Source organism: Chenopodium album, chromosome 24, assembly GCF_948465745.1.
Source record: "Chenopodium album chromosome 24, dcCheAlbu1.1, whole genome shotgun sequence".
In the NCBI taxonomy this organism is placed as follows: Eukaryota; Viridiplantae; Streptophyta; class Magnoliopsida; order Caryophyllales; family Amaranthaceae; genus Chenopodium; species Chenopodium album.
In genome coordinates this window covers 5,280,802-5,296,245 of record NC_137857.1, presented here as the reverse complement: position 1 = coordinate 5,296,245, position 15,444 = coordinate 5,280,802, and the positions used below count along the sequence as shown (strand labels likewise).

The window sequence follows — 15,444 nt, the reverse complement described above, 5'->3', positions numbered from 1 at the left end:
ATGCCGGCATGTACCTTTGATGGAAAAGGAGATCCCAGGCGATATGTAGCGGCGTTTGAAAGCCATATGTTACTTTATACCGACACCGATGCGGTGTGGTGCAAGGTGTTTCCGACAACGCTCACGGGCCCAGCCTCGGATTGGTTTTCCAATTTGGAGAATGGATCTATTGATTGCTTCGATACTTTGGTTGAATTGTTTACCGGTCAATATATTAGCAATAGCGCAAGGCAAAGAACTTCTGGAGAGCTTATGTCGGTCAGGCAAAGAAGGGACGAGTCCCTTAGGGATTTCATAAGGAGATTCAACAGTGAGGCTAATACGATACCAAAATTACAGCAAGAAATAGCTGTAATGGCCTTAATGAATGGTCTAGGGGATAGTGATTTCAAAAAATATATGGCGAGAAAGTCGTTTCCAAATTTAGGCGTGGCCTTTGGCAAGGCCTATGAATACATAAAAAGCGAGGAGTTGTTGAAAACCAGTAGCCAGATAGCGGCATCAGAACCCTCTCGAAGGCAGAACGACGGCGTTGCGCCTCACGCTTACATTGGCGGAACGAACAGATTACAGCAGCAATCAGGCCCACCAAGAGCCGCTAGGCCACCCAGAGGTCTTGGCCGGTACAACAGTTACACGCAATTGAACACACCCAGGGCCGCAATATATTCAATAAATCAACACCGAGAAGAATGGACGCGACCGGCACCAATGATAACCAAAGGTCGGGACACAAAAAAGTATTGCATGTTCCATAGGGATATCGGCCATTATACGGAGGAATGCACTCAGTTGAAGGAGAATATAGAAGACCTTATTCGAAAGGGCCACCTGTCTCAGTACCGGGCACAAGCAGGGTCAAGCCGGCAGCCAGCCCCGCAACCCAGACAAAATGAGTATCGATGACAGGGTGACTCGTCCATGCAAGATGACACCTGCCGGCGAAACCACAACGGGGAATACCGTCAGGGGAATGGCGTGCCCAATCACAAAATCACCATAGAGGTTATTACCGGTGGTCCGGTACATGGGGGATCAGTTAGCGGGGCGAAAAAGAGTTTGTCTGAGCACCGACACACAGTAAATGCACTAGGTATAGACGAACGCCCAAGGCCCGCGTCCATGCCGTCAGTGTCCTTTTCAGAGGCAGACGCCAAGGGCTTGGTTTTTCCTCACGATGATCCATTGGTTCTAATTCTGATGGTCAATGGAGCCAACATCAAACGCGTGCTGGTCGATGGAGGGAGCTCCGCTAACATCCTGTTCGCAGAAGCATTTGATGCAATGAGAATAGGCCGGAAGTACCTAACCTCGGTACCGTATCCGGTTATTGGTTTTAACGGTTCTACAGTTAGGCCAGAAGGAAGTATAGCATTGCAAGTTAGAATTGGCGAGGGCATGGCGGCCAGGGATGTTATGACGGAGTTTTTAGTAGTTGATGTGCCATCGGCGTACAACGCCATTGTCGGTAGACCCCTGATCCATGATGTGCAAGGGGTAGTTTCGACATATCATTTGACAATGGTATACGTTTCAAATTTGGGGAAGACAGAGCGCGTTAGGGGAGGTCAGACAATGGCCAGAGAGTGCTATGTAACAGCTCTAAAGCAGCCCAACCGACAGCCCCAAGTTAATCAGGAAACGCAGAAAAGGGGGCGAGCTGTATCTACACACGACTTAGCAATAGAGAATTTCGATACGCGCCCGGCAGCAGTTCCCCACCCTTCGCCGGGAGGGGAGACAGTAGAAATTGAATTGCAACCTGGGGTATCGGGAAGGACTGTGCGAGTAGGGTCAGACATGGATGTTGATACCCGTTGTCACCTGGTAGAACTTTTACGGGAGAATGCCGACGTATTTGCTTTCTCGGCAGATGAAATGCCAGGGATTCACCCAGACGTCATAGTGCACAAGCTGAATGTGGATAGAAAGGCCAGACCGGTCAGGCAGAAAAAACGAAACTTCTCGACAGAAAAGATAGAAGCAATACAAGCAGAGGTAAACAAGTTTCTAGCGGCAGGGTTTATTGAGCCTTGTACATACCCCGAATGGTTAGCAAATGTGGTCATGGTGAGGAAGCCGTCAGGAAAATGGAGGATGTGCGTGGACTTTACTGACCTGAATAAAGCCTGCCCAAAGGATTGCTATCCACTGCCCCGAATAGATAGGCTGGTAGATTCCACTTCCGGCCATGCTCTGCTCAGTTTCATGGATGCTTTCTCGGGATACCATCAGGTCAGCCTGTATGCACCAGACAGAACGAAAGCGACATTTATCACTGATGCCGGAGTATTTTGTTACAAGGCAATGCCGTTTGGGTTACGAAATGCCGGGGCAACATATCAGAAATTGGTAGACAAAGTCTTCGCAAATCAGAAAGGAAGAAATGTGGAAGTATACGTTGATGACTCCATCGTAAAAAGCCGGTTAGCCACTGATCACGTTGCAGATTTAAGGGAGACATTTGAAACTTTGCGTCAGTACCGAATGAAGCTCAATCCGGAAAAGTGCGTCTTTGGGGTTCGTTCAGGGAAGTTCTTGGGGTTTATGGTTAGTGAGAGGGGGATAGATGCAAATCCCGACAAAATAGAAGCTATACTTAGCCTACCACAACCCAAGTCGATAAAAGATATACAAAAGCTTACTGAGTTACTGGCCGCATGGCGGCGCTGACAAGGTTTATTAGCAAATCAGCTGATAAGGCCTTACCGTTCTTTGTAGTCCTCCGGCAAAACAAAACATTCATCTGGGGAGAGGAGCAAGCAAAGGCATTAGAGGTGGTCAAAAGCCATCTAAGGTCTCTCCCGACCATAGCACGGCCGGAACAGGGAGAGAGCCTGCAGTTGTACATCTCGGCATCTCCGAAGACGGTTGCAGCGGTGCTGATAGTGGAACGAAAGAAGGCTCAACTGCCAATTTATTTTGTGAGCCACGTTTTGAACGCGGCTGAGAGAAGATACCCTCTGATAGAGAAGATTGCATATGCAGTGGTAATAGCAGCAAGAAAACTTAGGCCATATTTTGATGCGCATACCATTGAAGTATTAACAAACCAGCCGTTAGAGAAGTCCCTACAGAAGATGGAGACGTCAGGAAGATTGCTCAAATGGGCGGTGGAGTTGTTGGAATATGCTATAATTTACAAGCCACGAGTGTCGATAAAGGCTCAGGCTCTGTCTGACTTCATTGTGGAAGCATCTTACACAGAAGAAGAAGAAATCAACGGAGTGTGGAAAGTTTCCGTTGACGGCTCCTCAGCATCAACAGGCTCCGGAGCCGGTATTGTCATGACATCACCGCAAGGTGACATATTCGAATACGCCATCAAATTCAAGTTTAAAGCCTCTAATAATGAAGCCGAATACGAGGCAGCACTTGCGGGGGTGCAATTATGTGTTACGGCTGAGGCAAGGCGGATAGAGCTCACGACAGACTCACAATTGGTGGCAAGTCAATTTGACGGCACTTATGAGGCCAAGGAACAAACAATGATGGCTTACTTGGCAAAGTTGAAAGCGATAACGGCTAACTTGGAATCATTCGAAATACAATTGGTGCCGAGAGCGCAAAACACACAGGCATACGCCTTGGCAAAATTGGCAAGTTCAAGCTTCAATGATCTAGAACGTACTGTGATGGTGGAGCTTCTGGAACGTAAAAGCATTGAACCCGACGACACTCCAAAACAAGTGAATTGCGTGGTTAACGGCAAAGAGTGGTATGATGGCATACTGGCCTACAAGGTGCATAACGTCTTACCGGCGAACAAAATAGAAGCCCAGAAAGTAAGGAAGGACAGTGTCTGGTTTGTCATGTTCAAAGGAATGTTGTATAAAAGGGGGTTCTCGTTACCGTTGCAAAGTTGTATATCGGCCTATGAGTCAGCTAGGCTGGTAGAAGAGATCCATGAATGAGATTGCGGAAATCATGCTGGAGGCCGGTCAATGTCCTTGGAAGCAATGAAAAGAGGATACTATTGGCCAACAATGAATGCCGATACCTTAGCATACGCGAAAAGGTGCGACAAATGTCAAAAATTTGGGTCGGCAATAAATCAGCCGCCAAACGACCTGACACCAATTCTAAATCCAATACTGTTTGCACAATGGGGAATGGACATTATCGGACCTTTCACGTCAGCAACAGGGAGAAGAAAATTCCTAATAGTAGGGATTGACTACTTCACTAAGTGGATAGAAGTAGAACCGGTAGCAAAGATAACAGCCAGTGAAGTTAAGAAGTTCATATGGAAGGGTATATTCACCCAATTTGGCCTACCGGTCGCCATGGTATTTGATCACGGCTCCCAATTTGATTGCAATCCGGTTAAGAACTTCCTTAGCATATACAAGGTGAAATTTGCATATGCGGCTGTCTGCCATCCTCAGTCAAATGGGCAAGTGGAAGCCGCAAACAAGCAGATATTAACGGTACTAAAAAAGAAAGTAGAAGATGCAAAGGGCTTGTGGGCCGATCTGATCCCGGAAATATTATGGGCGAATAGAACGACAACAAGGGAAACCACCGGAGAATCGCCATTCAACCTTGCTTTCAGCTCTGAAGCTGTCGTTCCGGCTGAAGTAGGACTCCCTACGTTTCGTGTTCAGCATTTTTGTGAGGATCAAAACGACTTGCTCCTACTACAACAGTTAGACTTCTTACCTGAAACTCGGCTTACGGCTGCCATCAAGTCAGCGGCATATAAGAATCGTATGAGTCAAGCGTATAACAAGAGAGTTAATTATCGGCCTCTGGAAGATGGGGATTTGGTCCTTCGTCGAATGGCAGCGACGGGTAGAGGGAATGCAGAAGGCAAGCTCACAGCAAATTGGGAAGGCCCCTACCAGGTGTATGAAACGGTTCGGCAAGGATCATATCGGCTAATGACTCTAGAGGGAGTACCGTTAAAGAATGTTTGGAATACAAATGTCCTTAAAAAATATTACGTTTAGATTGTGCATTTGTTTCTTATGTTAGGTACCGGCATGGCATGTAGTCATGATTTAATATTTTTGTAACCAACCTCCAGGCTTGTAATTTGTTTTGATGATTTATGGCCACGGCCGTTAATTAATACAAGAAAGTGCTATAACATATGGAGCCATCCCCTACTTTCGATATGATCTGATAAACAGCCTAGCTAGCTGTCTCTTTCATTCAAGTAAGGAGGAAGGTTGGATAACTATTGCGCCTCAAGGCAAGTTGAAATTGATGGTCTGATCTACTGTCAAATACTTGGCCTGATAAAGGCTGCAGATACTGGAAAATACCGGCAATAACAGATTGATAAGGAATTCCGAAATCAATTTCTAAGGAAATTAATTGCGGAATTCGGGGGCATATGCCTAAGCCTAAGAGTCGAAAAGACGGCAGGGCAAGTTATAAAATTTTTTCGTACAAATAAAAGAACGAATATGCAATTATAATACAAATTACTATCTACTTGTAAATAGCAGTTGTAGAAATCGCAGACAAGCATAGTGTTATTGACGACATTAGAATGAAGACAGTAAAGGAACATGCAGACAATAAAATAAAATCAACGGTAAAATTATTCAGAAAATAGGCTCAATAAAGAAGCCGTCGAACGGCAGCGCAGTCAAAGCATGCAGGACGCTAAGTTCAAACATTGCAGATACGTGTTTAAAACATTACAGATACGTGTTTTAACTCAAACAGGAAATAAAAATTGTTAGAACATACATATGAAATCGACAGCCATCACCCAAAAAATACAAGGGTCAGATCGGCCAAAATACAAGTTTTAAAAACAGAATAAATTATTGTTGTCTTCAAGCAGAAACAAACATAAGCTGCTCAACAGTGAGCCTTGGAAATTACAGATAAGGAGGACCCGCAAGATTCCGGTGATGACTGCCCGCCCCATTAATCTTTCTTTGACCCAGGCTCCTTCTCGGGGGCAGGTTCAGAGGTGCCGACAGCAATGTCCTCTTTGACAGGACTAGCAATAAGAGCATCAGCAAACTCTTCTTCCGGCAAATCTCGCGGATCCAGGTTCTTCAGCACTTCGATTGGAGGGGGGTTGTCAAAATAATCCCCTTCGTAGCTGGTAGGAGAGAGATGCATGTCTTCACCATAAGCAGCCTCAGCTGCCTGCCATTTCTCCGCATCCCAGTTCTCGGCTTTGCAGACGCAACGGTGAGCGGCTACCCACCCACCAGTATACCGGTCCACCAGCAAATTCCGATAGTTGTTGGACTGTAGGAACCGGTTGACTGCTCGGCGCCTGATACCGGGCTTCTCCTCTTCAGCTTTTTTCAAGGATCCCTCCAACCTTGCCTTAGCCTCTTTTTCTGCTTTCAGCTCCTGCTCGAGGCTGGTAATCCTCCTTTGCATAGACTCCTGATTGGTCAGCTTTGTGTTTAGGGCAACCAGTTGGTTCTCCATAGTTTTGACGGTGCCTTTGAGTTTCTCCTTCTCGTTAACAGCAGCTTGTCGGGCGTCGTCGCACTTCTTGAATTTCGCTTCAGCTTGATCATGACAGCGCTGGTAATAACGGTACATGTGTACCACCTCGACAGCCGAATTAACCGTCTAAAGCAAAAAAAAAAAAAACAACATAAATATATATATAGTAAAATAAAAAATAATAATAATATATGAATCAAAACATAAGTAATAAAAGTAGCAAGGGTCATGAAGCCAATTTTGTCTTACCCGGAGCATATCATTCATCATCTGACCGCAAGGAGCTATCAGCTTGTCAACAGGCCTGTCTGCCGGCGTGGCCAAATCTTTCAGCATTCTCCACCCCATGCTGCCTCCGGTATTGGGATCGTCGCAGATAACAGACTCTCCCCTATTCACGTTAATGCGCGGAAGCCACGGCTCGCCAGCACTGCCGCTAGGAACCAAGAACTCCTCAGCCACCTCGGTAGGAAGCTTTACATGGGGGACCTCGATATAATCCCCTGTCAGCACAGGTATAAAGGCGTTCTTGCTGCTGGCGGACTTGCCCGACAACCAAGTTTGTCGGACCCTGAGAGAAGACTCTTCCGCTGGTACCGTCTTCTCAGTTGTAACAACTTTCTCCGCTGCTATCACACTTGTCTCAGCAGGTCGGCGCAAAGTGATATTTAACTTCTTGACATCGGTAGGAGCGTCGTCCTCCAAATTCACGACGTTCAGATCCTTGAAGGCATCTGACGGCTTCTGCTGATCCTTAGCGGCCTCCTCCTGTTTTTGTTTTTTATTCTGGTCACGGCCGGAGAGGTCGCTGGACCTTTTCTAAGCATTTGCTCCACCTCTTTTGACCGGAAGAGCACGGGGAACTCTGGTCCTGCGTTGCTCGTTGGAAGTCATGTCTTGCCGTCTTCTTTTCTTCCCTTTATGAGCACGTGTGCAGTAAACAGGTAAGGTATCGTAACTGTGCTTTGGATTTAGAGGGCACTGATACTTCACCATGCCGTCAGGATGTAAGCCCAAGTTGGCGAAGTCTAACTTATCAATACCTGCACCACAGCAAGCACGCAAGAAATGAATACGAGTAACTGGATTGTGAAGCTTAGATACACTAAAAATCGAGATACCGACAGGGCAGTCAGTTATTTCCAATAAAAGTACATAAATAAAATATGACAGTGAAAAGAGAAGAAGACAGTAACGATGTACATAAAAAATAGTAATAGTCACGATGAAAATGAAAAAAATAAAGCAAAGCTGTTAATATGAGAAGAGCCGTACCAAATGCGTCAGTCCAGCAGAGACCGACATGAGACAAAGGGGCGTTACCCAAGATATAATTACAGTTGGGTAGCCACACCCCCGGTACAGCTTTATTCTTACTATCGGCCCTCACATATGTACAGTCAAAAAACTTACAAGCGTACTTCTCTATCTCACCTAATCTTCTACGCCTAATAGTATCAAACATGCTATGAGCAGGATAGAAACGCCTGCGAACTTTGTATTCTTCAGGAACACTTAAAAAATAGAAATTCTCCATCCAGCCTTTACAACTGGTCAGTTTCGGCCAGACCGTGCATTTACCCCGGGCCGTGAACAATGACCAAAACCCTGGTGACTGACTATCTCTCTTTAGCCAGTTAAGAGTGCGAAATAAGTTCAAAGTAAGAGGGAAGTCCATGAATATCATTAACCACACCAGTGAAATAAGATTACGAATAGCAATGGGCGTTAGCTGCGCCACGCACACATTCCAAGCCCTAAAAATTTTCTCGACAAAAGGATGTAGTGGGAACCGTAAGCCATACTCGAGATGTTTTGCATATACAACTATATGACCGTCAGGACAGTCAAGAGCAGTTTGACCCTCTTCGGGTAATTTCAAATCATAGCCGTCAGGGAGGTTGAAGAAATGAGCACCGATACGGCAATATTCTTTCTCGGTAGCCTTCGCAAGCCATTCTGGGTCAACTTTCGTTGAGACAACCTTATACTCGGCCTTTAGTTCAAGAGGTTCTCGGTATTTTGGATCGTCGTTTTCAGAGTCATACCCCTCATCTAAATTCTCTTCTTTCATGACGACATCGCTTCTTTCAGCGGCCTCACCCTCCCTCACTCTCACCCTTTGCTTACTTACCTCGGTATCCTGGCTGCCATCCCCACTACCGGGTTCACCGGATCCCTCATCTCCACTCTCACCTACACCTTCATTTTCACTGTTACCTACACTCTCCTCACCCATATCCTCCAGAGATCTCTCTAGAGACTGTATGTGCTCCTCACCGACATCAGAATTTCCCTCAACCACAGGTTCTTTGCCTTCACGGTGTTCAGAGGTTTCACATTCCTCAGGTTGATAACTAGTTCTTTTGGTTCTCGGCATTGCTGTTGTTTTACGACCTATCTTGCCTAAGTTTGACCCGTATTGAATAATCTCGAAAGTAGAATGCAGTTGAGGGCAAATTCTTATCGGGGAGATTGAGATGATCTCAACGTCTTCCAAAATATTAGACCAGGTAGGCTGACAAGAATATTCAACTTCGTTCACCGGAGCTGGGGACAAGGGTGCAAACGGGTCAGCCTCGCCGGCCTTACCCGAAGTCGAGTTTTGAACAAATTTAGGCATAAACTTAACAAATACAACCACAGAAACAACACTAAGGCGAAACAGGCAACTGACGCTCTAAATTACCAAAATAAACAAAAGTTAGGGCTTTTTACCTCGTAGAATCAAATGAACTTCGTATGAAAGAACGGACAGAAACACTGAAGTGAGAAACTTGAGAGACTTGGATCTTCAAGCAAGCAATTGAAATCGTTCTCCTCTTGATGATGCAAATCGATCGACGAAACCCTAAGTGTGTTCGCAGAAAATGCGTCGGAGAAAATTTTTGAAACAAAGAGCAAATGAGGAAAATTGCTGATTTTCGACGCTTAAATACCCCCATGAACAGTGGCAGTTGAAGTGACAGTTTGTGCATGCAATCCAACGGCTGGGGAAAAACGCCTTTTCGCAACCTAAAACGCAGGATGAATGACACGTGCCCCACTCATTTTAAACTCTTCCCGCCCACGAAATTTTGCAGTTTTTAAATTTTTCATCAAAGTGATAACACCAAAGCGTACTATCGGTACTTAGCTCACTTAAGGGGCAAATTAGAGATTTTTTGTAAAATCTCAATCTGTTTTAAAGTGACCAAAGTACTATCGGTACTTAGCTCACTTAAGGGGCAAATTAGAGATTTTTTGTAAAATCTCAATCCGTTTTTGAGTGACCAAAGTACTATCGGTACTTAGCTCACTTAAGGGGCAAATTAGAGATTTTTTGTAAAATCTCAATCCGTTTTTGAGTGACCAAAGTACTATCGGTACTTAGCTCACTTAAGGGGCAAATCAGAGATTTTTTGTAAAATCTCAATCAGTTTTAAAGTGACCAAAGTACTATCGGTACTTAGCTCACTTAAGGGGCAAATCAGAGATTTTTTGTAAAATCTCAATCAGTTTTAAAGTGACCAAAGTACTATCGATACTTAGCTCACTTAAGGGGCAAATTAGAGATTTTTTGTAAAATCTCAATCCGTTTTTGAGTGACCAAAGTACTATCGGTACTTAGCTCACTTAAGGGGCAAATCAGAGATTTTTTGTAAAATCTCAATCAGTTTTAAAGTGACCAAAGTACTATCGGTACTTAGCTCACTTAAGGGGCAAATTACAGATTTTTCAGTTTTAAAGTGACCAAAGTACTATCGGTACTTAGCTCACTTAAGGGGCGAATCTTACATTTCTAATTTCAAAATACTATCGGTGCCACATTTTGTTCTGATTCTTCTTACACTTACAAGTGAGCACGCCGGTTTCACCGACGACCTCACTTGGGGGGCTAGTTGTACGGGATAGTACCGGTAGTAATAGCTAATTAGCCGGTAATATGCAATAATAACACAGAAACAACTGATTAGTAAGAAAGCTCAAATGTCCATAACGGCCTTTCTAAACGGCCACGTGGAGAGCTGCTTCAGACCACGTAGGCACCTGCTGCCTATGGGGTCGGTTTGCCACCTATCGTTATAGGTGGCACCAGCTTGGTTATTTCTCTATATATACCCAAGCAAATGTTCATCCAAAGGTACAATCTTTTTTTCTCTCTCTCTCTACACATCAAAAACACTTTCTCTCTCTTCATTCTTTCTTCTTATCGGATTGCTGACTTTAGCATCGGAGAGGTTATTCCCGGATAACCCCGGGTTAGCTTATCTGTGTTGACTGTGCAGGTGCGTAATTGGACGATAAACCTTTACCAACCCACGAAGATTATCTGTGCCGGAATTACCCGGAATACGTCTTAATTGAAAAAAAAAAGTGTTCCAGTCAAATAAAATAATACTCCTTCTGTCCCGTCAATAATAAAAAAAAAATAATACTCCTTCTGTCTCATAATACAATCCCTAAGTAATCCGTCTACATAACTACGGAGTATTTTTCCTTATTGTAAATACTAAAGTACTCCGTAATTACAAGTAATGATCGGTGTGGTTAATATAAAAGTCTAAATGTTGTACGGCTTACAATTAAATACAAGTAGAACATAGAAAAAAGTAAGGGTTTTTCTAAGCTATACTCCTAAGGTATTCGAGTTTTTAAGGTGTACCCATGCTTTTTCAAGTTTCTAAGCCATGCCCTTCAACTCCTTATCAATACTAAAATATACCCTTATTAGTTGTTTAAAAATTATTTGAGAGTGTGATTTAGTGGCTTCAGTTTTCATTATTAGGGTTGCGGTGGCTAAGATTTCTTTCTCCTACCGTTTCCTTACCTTTTATCATTTTTCTATTAAATTTATAGTTAACTTTAGGTGACGTGGAAGTGCCAAGGAGGGTACCATTCATTAATGGTAGTGAGTTGAGGGGCACAACTTAGAAACTTGAAAAAGCAAGGTACATCTTAGAAACTCGAATACATATAGCTTAGAAAAACCCAAAAAGTAAATTTTGGTATTGTGCCTTATACAAGTGTTTTCTGCTTCACTCATCTAAAAATGGTCACTTGAGCAGACCCCGGCAAAAATAGCAGCAGTACAGTAAGTTTTCCTATTTCTCTCTTCTTGGCATGTTTAAATCTTCCATAAATTTTGATTTATTTTGTTCAATCTTCTTTATTGTATAGTGTAATTACCATAAAAATGGCTGCTTCAATGTGTTTTTCTGCTCACCTTAAACCTTATCCATGTCCAATACCTCAAAAATTTCCATCAAATTCAATTTTCTTTTCAAATTCCAAATCTTCCCCATTAATCTCCTTCTCATTAGCTCAAAATCCCAGTTCTTCTTCTTCTTCATTGTCATTTGATTCTGCCCATCAACTTCCCCCAAATTTTACTCCAAAACAACTGCTTGAAACTCTGAGGAAAGAGAAAGATGCAGAAATGGCACTCTGGGTGTTTGATTGGGCTTCAAAACAGTCTAATTTCATACCCACTTTGTCAATTATTGAGGAAATTCTTAGGAAGCTTGGAAATGAAGGGTCTTTTGATTCAATGAAAAGGGTTTTGGATGAAATGAAGGAATTAGGTTGTGAAATTAATGAAGGTACTTTCTTGATTTTCATTGATTCTTATGTTAATTGTGGTTTGTATGATGAAGCTGTTTATGTGATTGATATGATGGAGAAAGAGTATGGGGTTAAATGTGGGACTCATACCTTTAATTTCTTGTTGAATGTTCTTGTTGATGGGCATAAATTGAAATTAGTGGAAATTGTTCATTCAAAAATGGTAGAAAGTGGGGTTAAGAAAGATGTTTCCACATTTAATATATTGATTAAAGGGCTTTGCAAAGCTCATCAAATTAGGCCTGCCCTTATTATGATGGAGGAGATGGAAAGGTATGGATTGACCCCGGATGAGAAAACGTACACGACGATTATGCAGGGTTATATTGAGGAAGGGAATGTGGATGGCGCTTTGCGAGTTAGAGAACAAATGGTGGGAGCTGGTTGTGTTTCGACCAATGTGACTGTAAATGTTTTGGTGTATGGGTTTTGTAAGGAGGGAAGGATAGAAGAAGCATTGGGTTTTGTTCAGGAAAGGGTTGCTGAGGGATTTCATCCTGATCATTTTACATTTAACACTTTAGTTAGTGGTTTGTGCAAATTGGGTCATGTTAAACATGCACTTGAGGTGTTAGATGCTATGCTAGAAGAAGGGTTTGATCCCGATATATTTACCTATAATGCTCTTATATCCGGGCTGTGTAAAATGGGTGAAATTGAAGAGGCGATGGAAGTGCTTGAGTTGATGGTTTTACGGGGTTGCACACCAAATACTGTTACCTATAATACTCTGATTAACACCATGTGTAAAGAGAATCAAGTTGAGAAAGCCACTGAATTTGTGCGCCTTCTTACAAGCAAGGGAATTTTGCCTGATGTATGTACATTCAATTCTATCATACAAGGTCTTTGCTTGTCCAGAAACCACAAGCTTGCTATGGAGCTATTCAGAGATATGAAAAATGATGGGTGTCAGCCTGATGAATTTACTTATAATATGCTGATAGACAGCCTTTGTTCTAGAGGGAAAATTGATGAAGCTCTAAACTTGCTAAAGGAAATGGAATCAAGTGGTTGTGCAAGAAATGTGGTGACATATAATACATTGATTGATGGGTTCTGTAAAAACAAGAGGATAGAAGATGCCGAAGAGGTTTTTGATCAGATGGAACTGCAAGGGGTGTCAAGAAACCTGGTTACTTACAACACCCTCATTGACGGTCTTTGTAAAATTAAGAGGGTGGAAGATGCTGCTGAACTGATGGACCAGATGATAATGGAAGGGTTAAAACCCGATAAATTTACTTATAATTCCTTGCTTTCTCATTTTTGTAGGGCAGGAGATATTAAGAAGGCGGCAGATATAGTGCAAACAATGACTTCAAATGGGTGTGAGCCTGATATTGTTACTTATGGGACCTTGATTCAGGGGCTTTGTAAAGCAGGTCGAGTTGAGGTTGCCACTCGACTCCTTCGGAGCATTCAGATGAAAGGAATGATTCTAACCCCTCATGCATATAACCCCGTGATACAGGCTCTTTTTAGAAGGAGACAATCAAAAGAAGCGATGAGGCTTTACAGAGAAATGGTGGAGAAGGGTGACCCTCCAGATGCTGTAACTCATAAGATAATTTTTCGTGGTCTTTGTTCAAGTGGAGGTCCTATTGGAGAAGCTGTTGATTTTCTAGTTGAGATGCTGGAGAAAGGATTTATACCAGAGTTCTCTTCTTTTATGATGCTAGCAGATGGTCTTCGTTCACTAGGGATGGAAGATGCTCTAATGAAGCTTGTTCATATGATCATGAAACAAGCAAAGTTCTCAGAAAACGAGGTTTCCATGATAAAGGGTTTTATGAAAATTCGTAAATTTCAAGATGCTTTAGCTACCCTCGGTCGTATTTTGAATAGTCGTATGCCCCGAAGAAATTACAGGTGAAGGATGGTATGAGGTAACCTATTTCTTAAGCCGAAGCCTGAAACTAAGTAGCTGTGAGTCTTGTAACAACACAAATATCCTTGAGTTGATATTAGTTTTGTTAATAAATTCTTTTGTGCTTAAGCAAAGGGTTTGTTTATTTGTCAAGGTTATTAGTTAATTTTTAGGTTTCATTTGGTTCATATGCTACTCGTATATTATATGGTTCATGATAGATGAAATGCTGCTTTAATGAGAAATCCTGAGGCTTTGCTGCTAAGGGCCTGTTCTCTTACGTTGAAATTGAGTTGAGTTGAGTTGAGTTCAGTTTAGCTCCTAATTTCCTTCTCTTATACAATATTCATTTCACTTCAGTTCACTTCACTTCAGTTCAGCTCAGCTGAGTTCAGTTCAGCTCAGCTCAGCTTAGTTCAGTTCAGCTGAGTTCAGTCAATGAGAACAGGCCCTAAATTGTAAATTTCTGGTCTATATAACTCAACCTTATTCTTTTTTGCACATGAGTTTCTATATGAAAATTATATTTTTGCATTTGTTCTTCAATTTAAATTTTGCAGTTTTGGCATCAGACTTCTGTAATTTGTCTTTGATTATATACAGGGTTAAGATGTAAATAGTACTCCGTACATGTTTCACAGTTAAGGAATGTTGGACAAACAAGGGTTTTAGTGTGTAATGCACAACGCTTAAAAGCATAATCTTTTCCTCAGAAGCTTCACCTTTTCATCCAAATATATTAGTAAAGGAAAGTAAGTAACATAAAAAGTTACAGCAGTAACAATGTTTGGAGGAACATCCTCAAACCAAACTCTTAAACCATCACACATTCACACTCTTTACTGCTAACATTTGCTAAAATGTGAGCAACACCATTCCCCTTCTTCCCAACAAGGGAAAAATATATTGAAGAGCACAGTTGACCAAGGTGAAGGATATCACCCACGATGTTCCCAAGGCTCGACTTCTCGCGTTTTTTATTCTTCAGCTTGTAAAAGAGCGCTAAGCAATCCATCTCAAGCACTACGTTACGAAGACTCGCTTCCAAAGCAATATTAAGAGTATGCATTCATCTTGGTACATAATAAGAATGTTTTGATATTGCTTCATGATGTTGGATATGCAAGATTTATTTTTGTATTTGCTTTTCAATTTCATTTTGCAATGACGGGTCGGCTCATATATTTTTGACCAATTTATGAAATGAAAAAAAAAATCTTACTAACCTTGCTGGCATGGCATATGCATGAGTTTTGTTTATAAAAGGTTGACATAAGTCCAACACAACACGACACGACCGTTACTTGACCCATTTTTGACATAATACGAAGTATGGCCCGGCCCACTCTGTGCTGACCTTTTAGGTACATGGCCATAATTTGTGTCAAAGTTGTTCTGTTCTTTAGCCTTTGTAAAACTAGATGATTTTCTGAAGTCTTCTTCCGATTGTGGCTCCATTTAAACTTTGTCTTTAATTTTACCTCCAAAAGAATACTTGATTTGTTATAGTTATAGGCTTAATGGTGGCAAACGAGTTGAGT

General features: G+C 42.4%; 3 protein-coding genes across 3 annotated transcripts; all 3 read left to right on the top strand.

The window, feature by feature from the left end:
• LOC145610436 (uncharacterized) lies at positions 1-906 on the top strand. Its single transcript, XM_081665779.1, has one exon. The coding sequence runs from the start codon at positions 1-3 to the stop codon at positions 904-906; it is 906 nt and encodes a 301-aa protein (XP_081521905.1).
• A 15-nt stretch (positions 907-921) lies between these two features.
• Positions 922-3,914, top strand: LOC145610435 (uncharacterized). The gene is made up of 2 exons (XM_081665778.1): positions 922-2,554; positions 2,722-3,914. Exons 1-2 carry the CDS (start codon positions 922-924, stop codon positions 3,912-3,914), a joined length of 2,826 nt encoding a protein of 941 aa, XP_081521904.1.
• Positions 3,915-11,521: 7,607 nt separating this feature from the next.
• Positions 11,522-14,168, top strand: LOC145612035 (uncharacterized). Its single transcript, XM_081667413.1, has one exon. It carries the CDS (start codon positions 11,606-11,608, stop codon positions 13,907-13,909), a length of 2,304 nt encoding a protein of 767 aa, XP_081523539.1. The 5' UTR covers positions 11,522-11,605; the 3' UTR covers positions 13,910-14,168.
• The last annotated feature ends 1,276 nt before the right edge of the window (positions 14,169-15,444 follow it).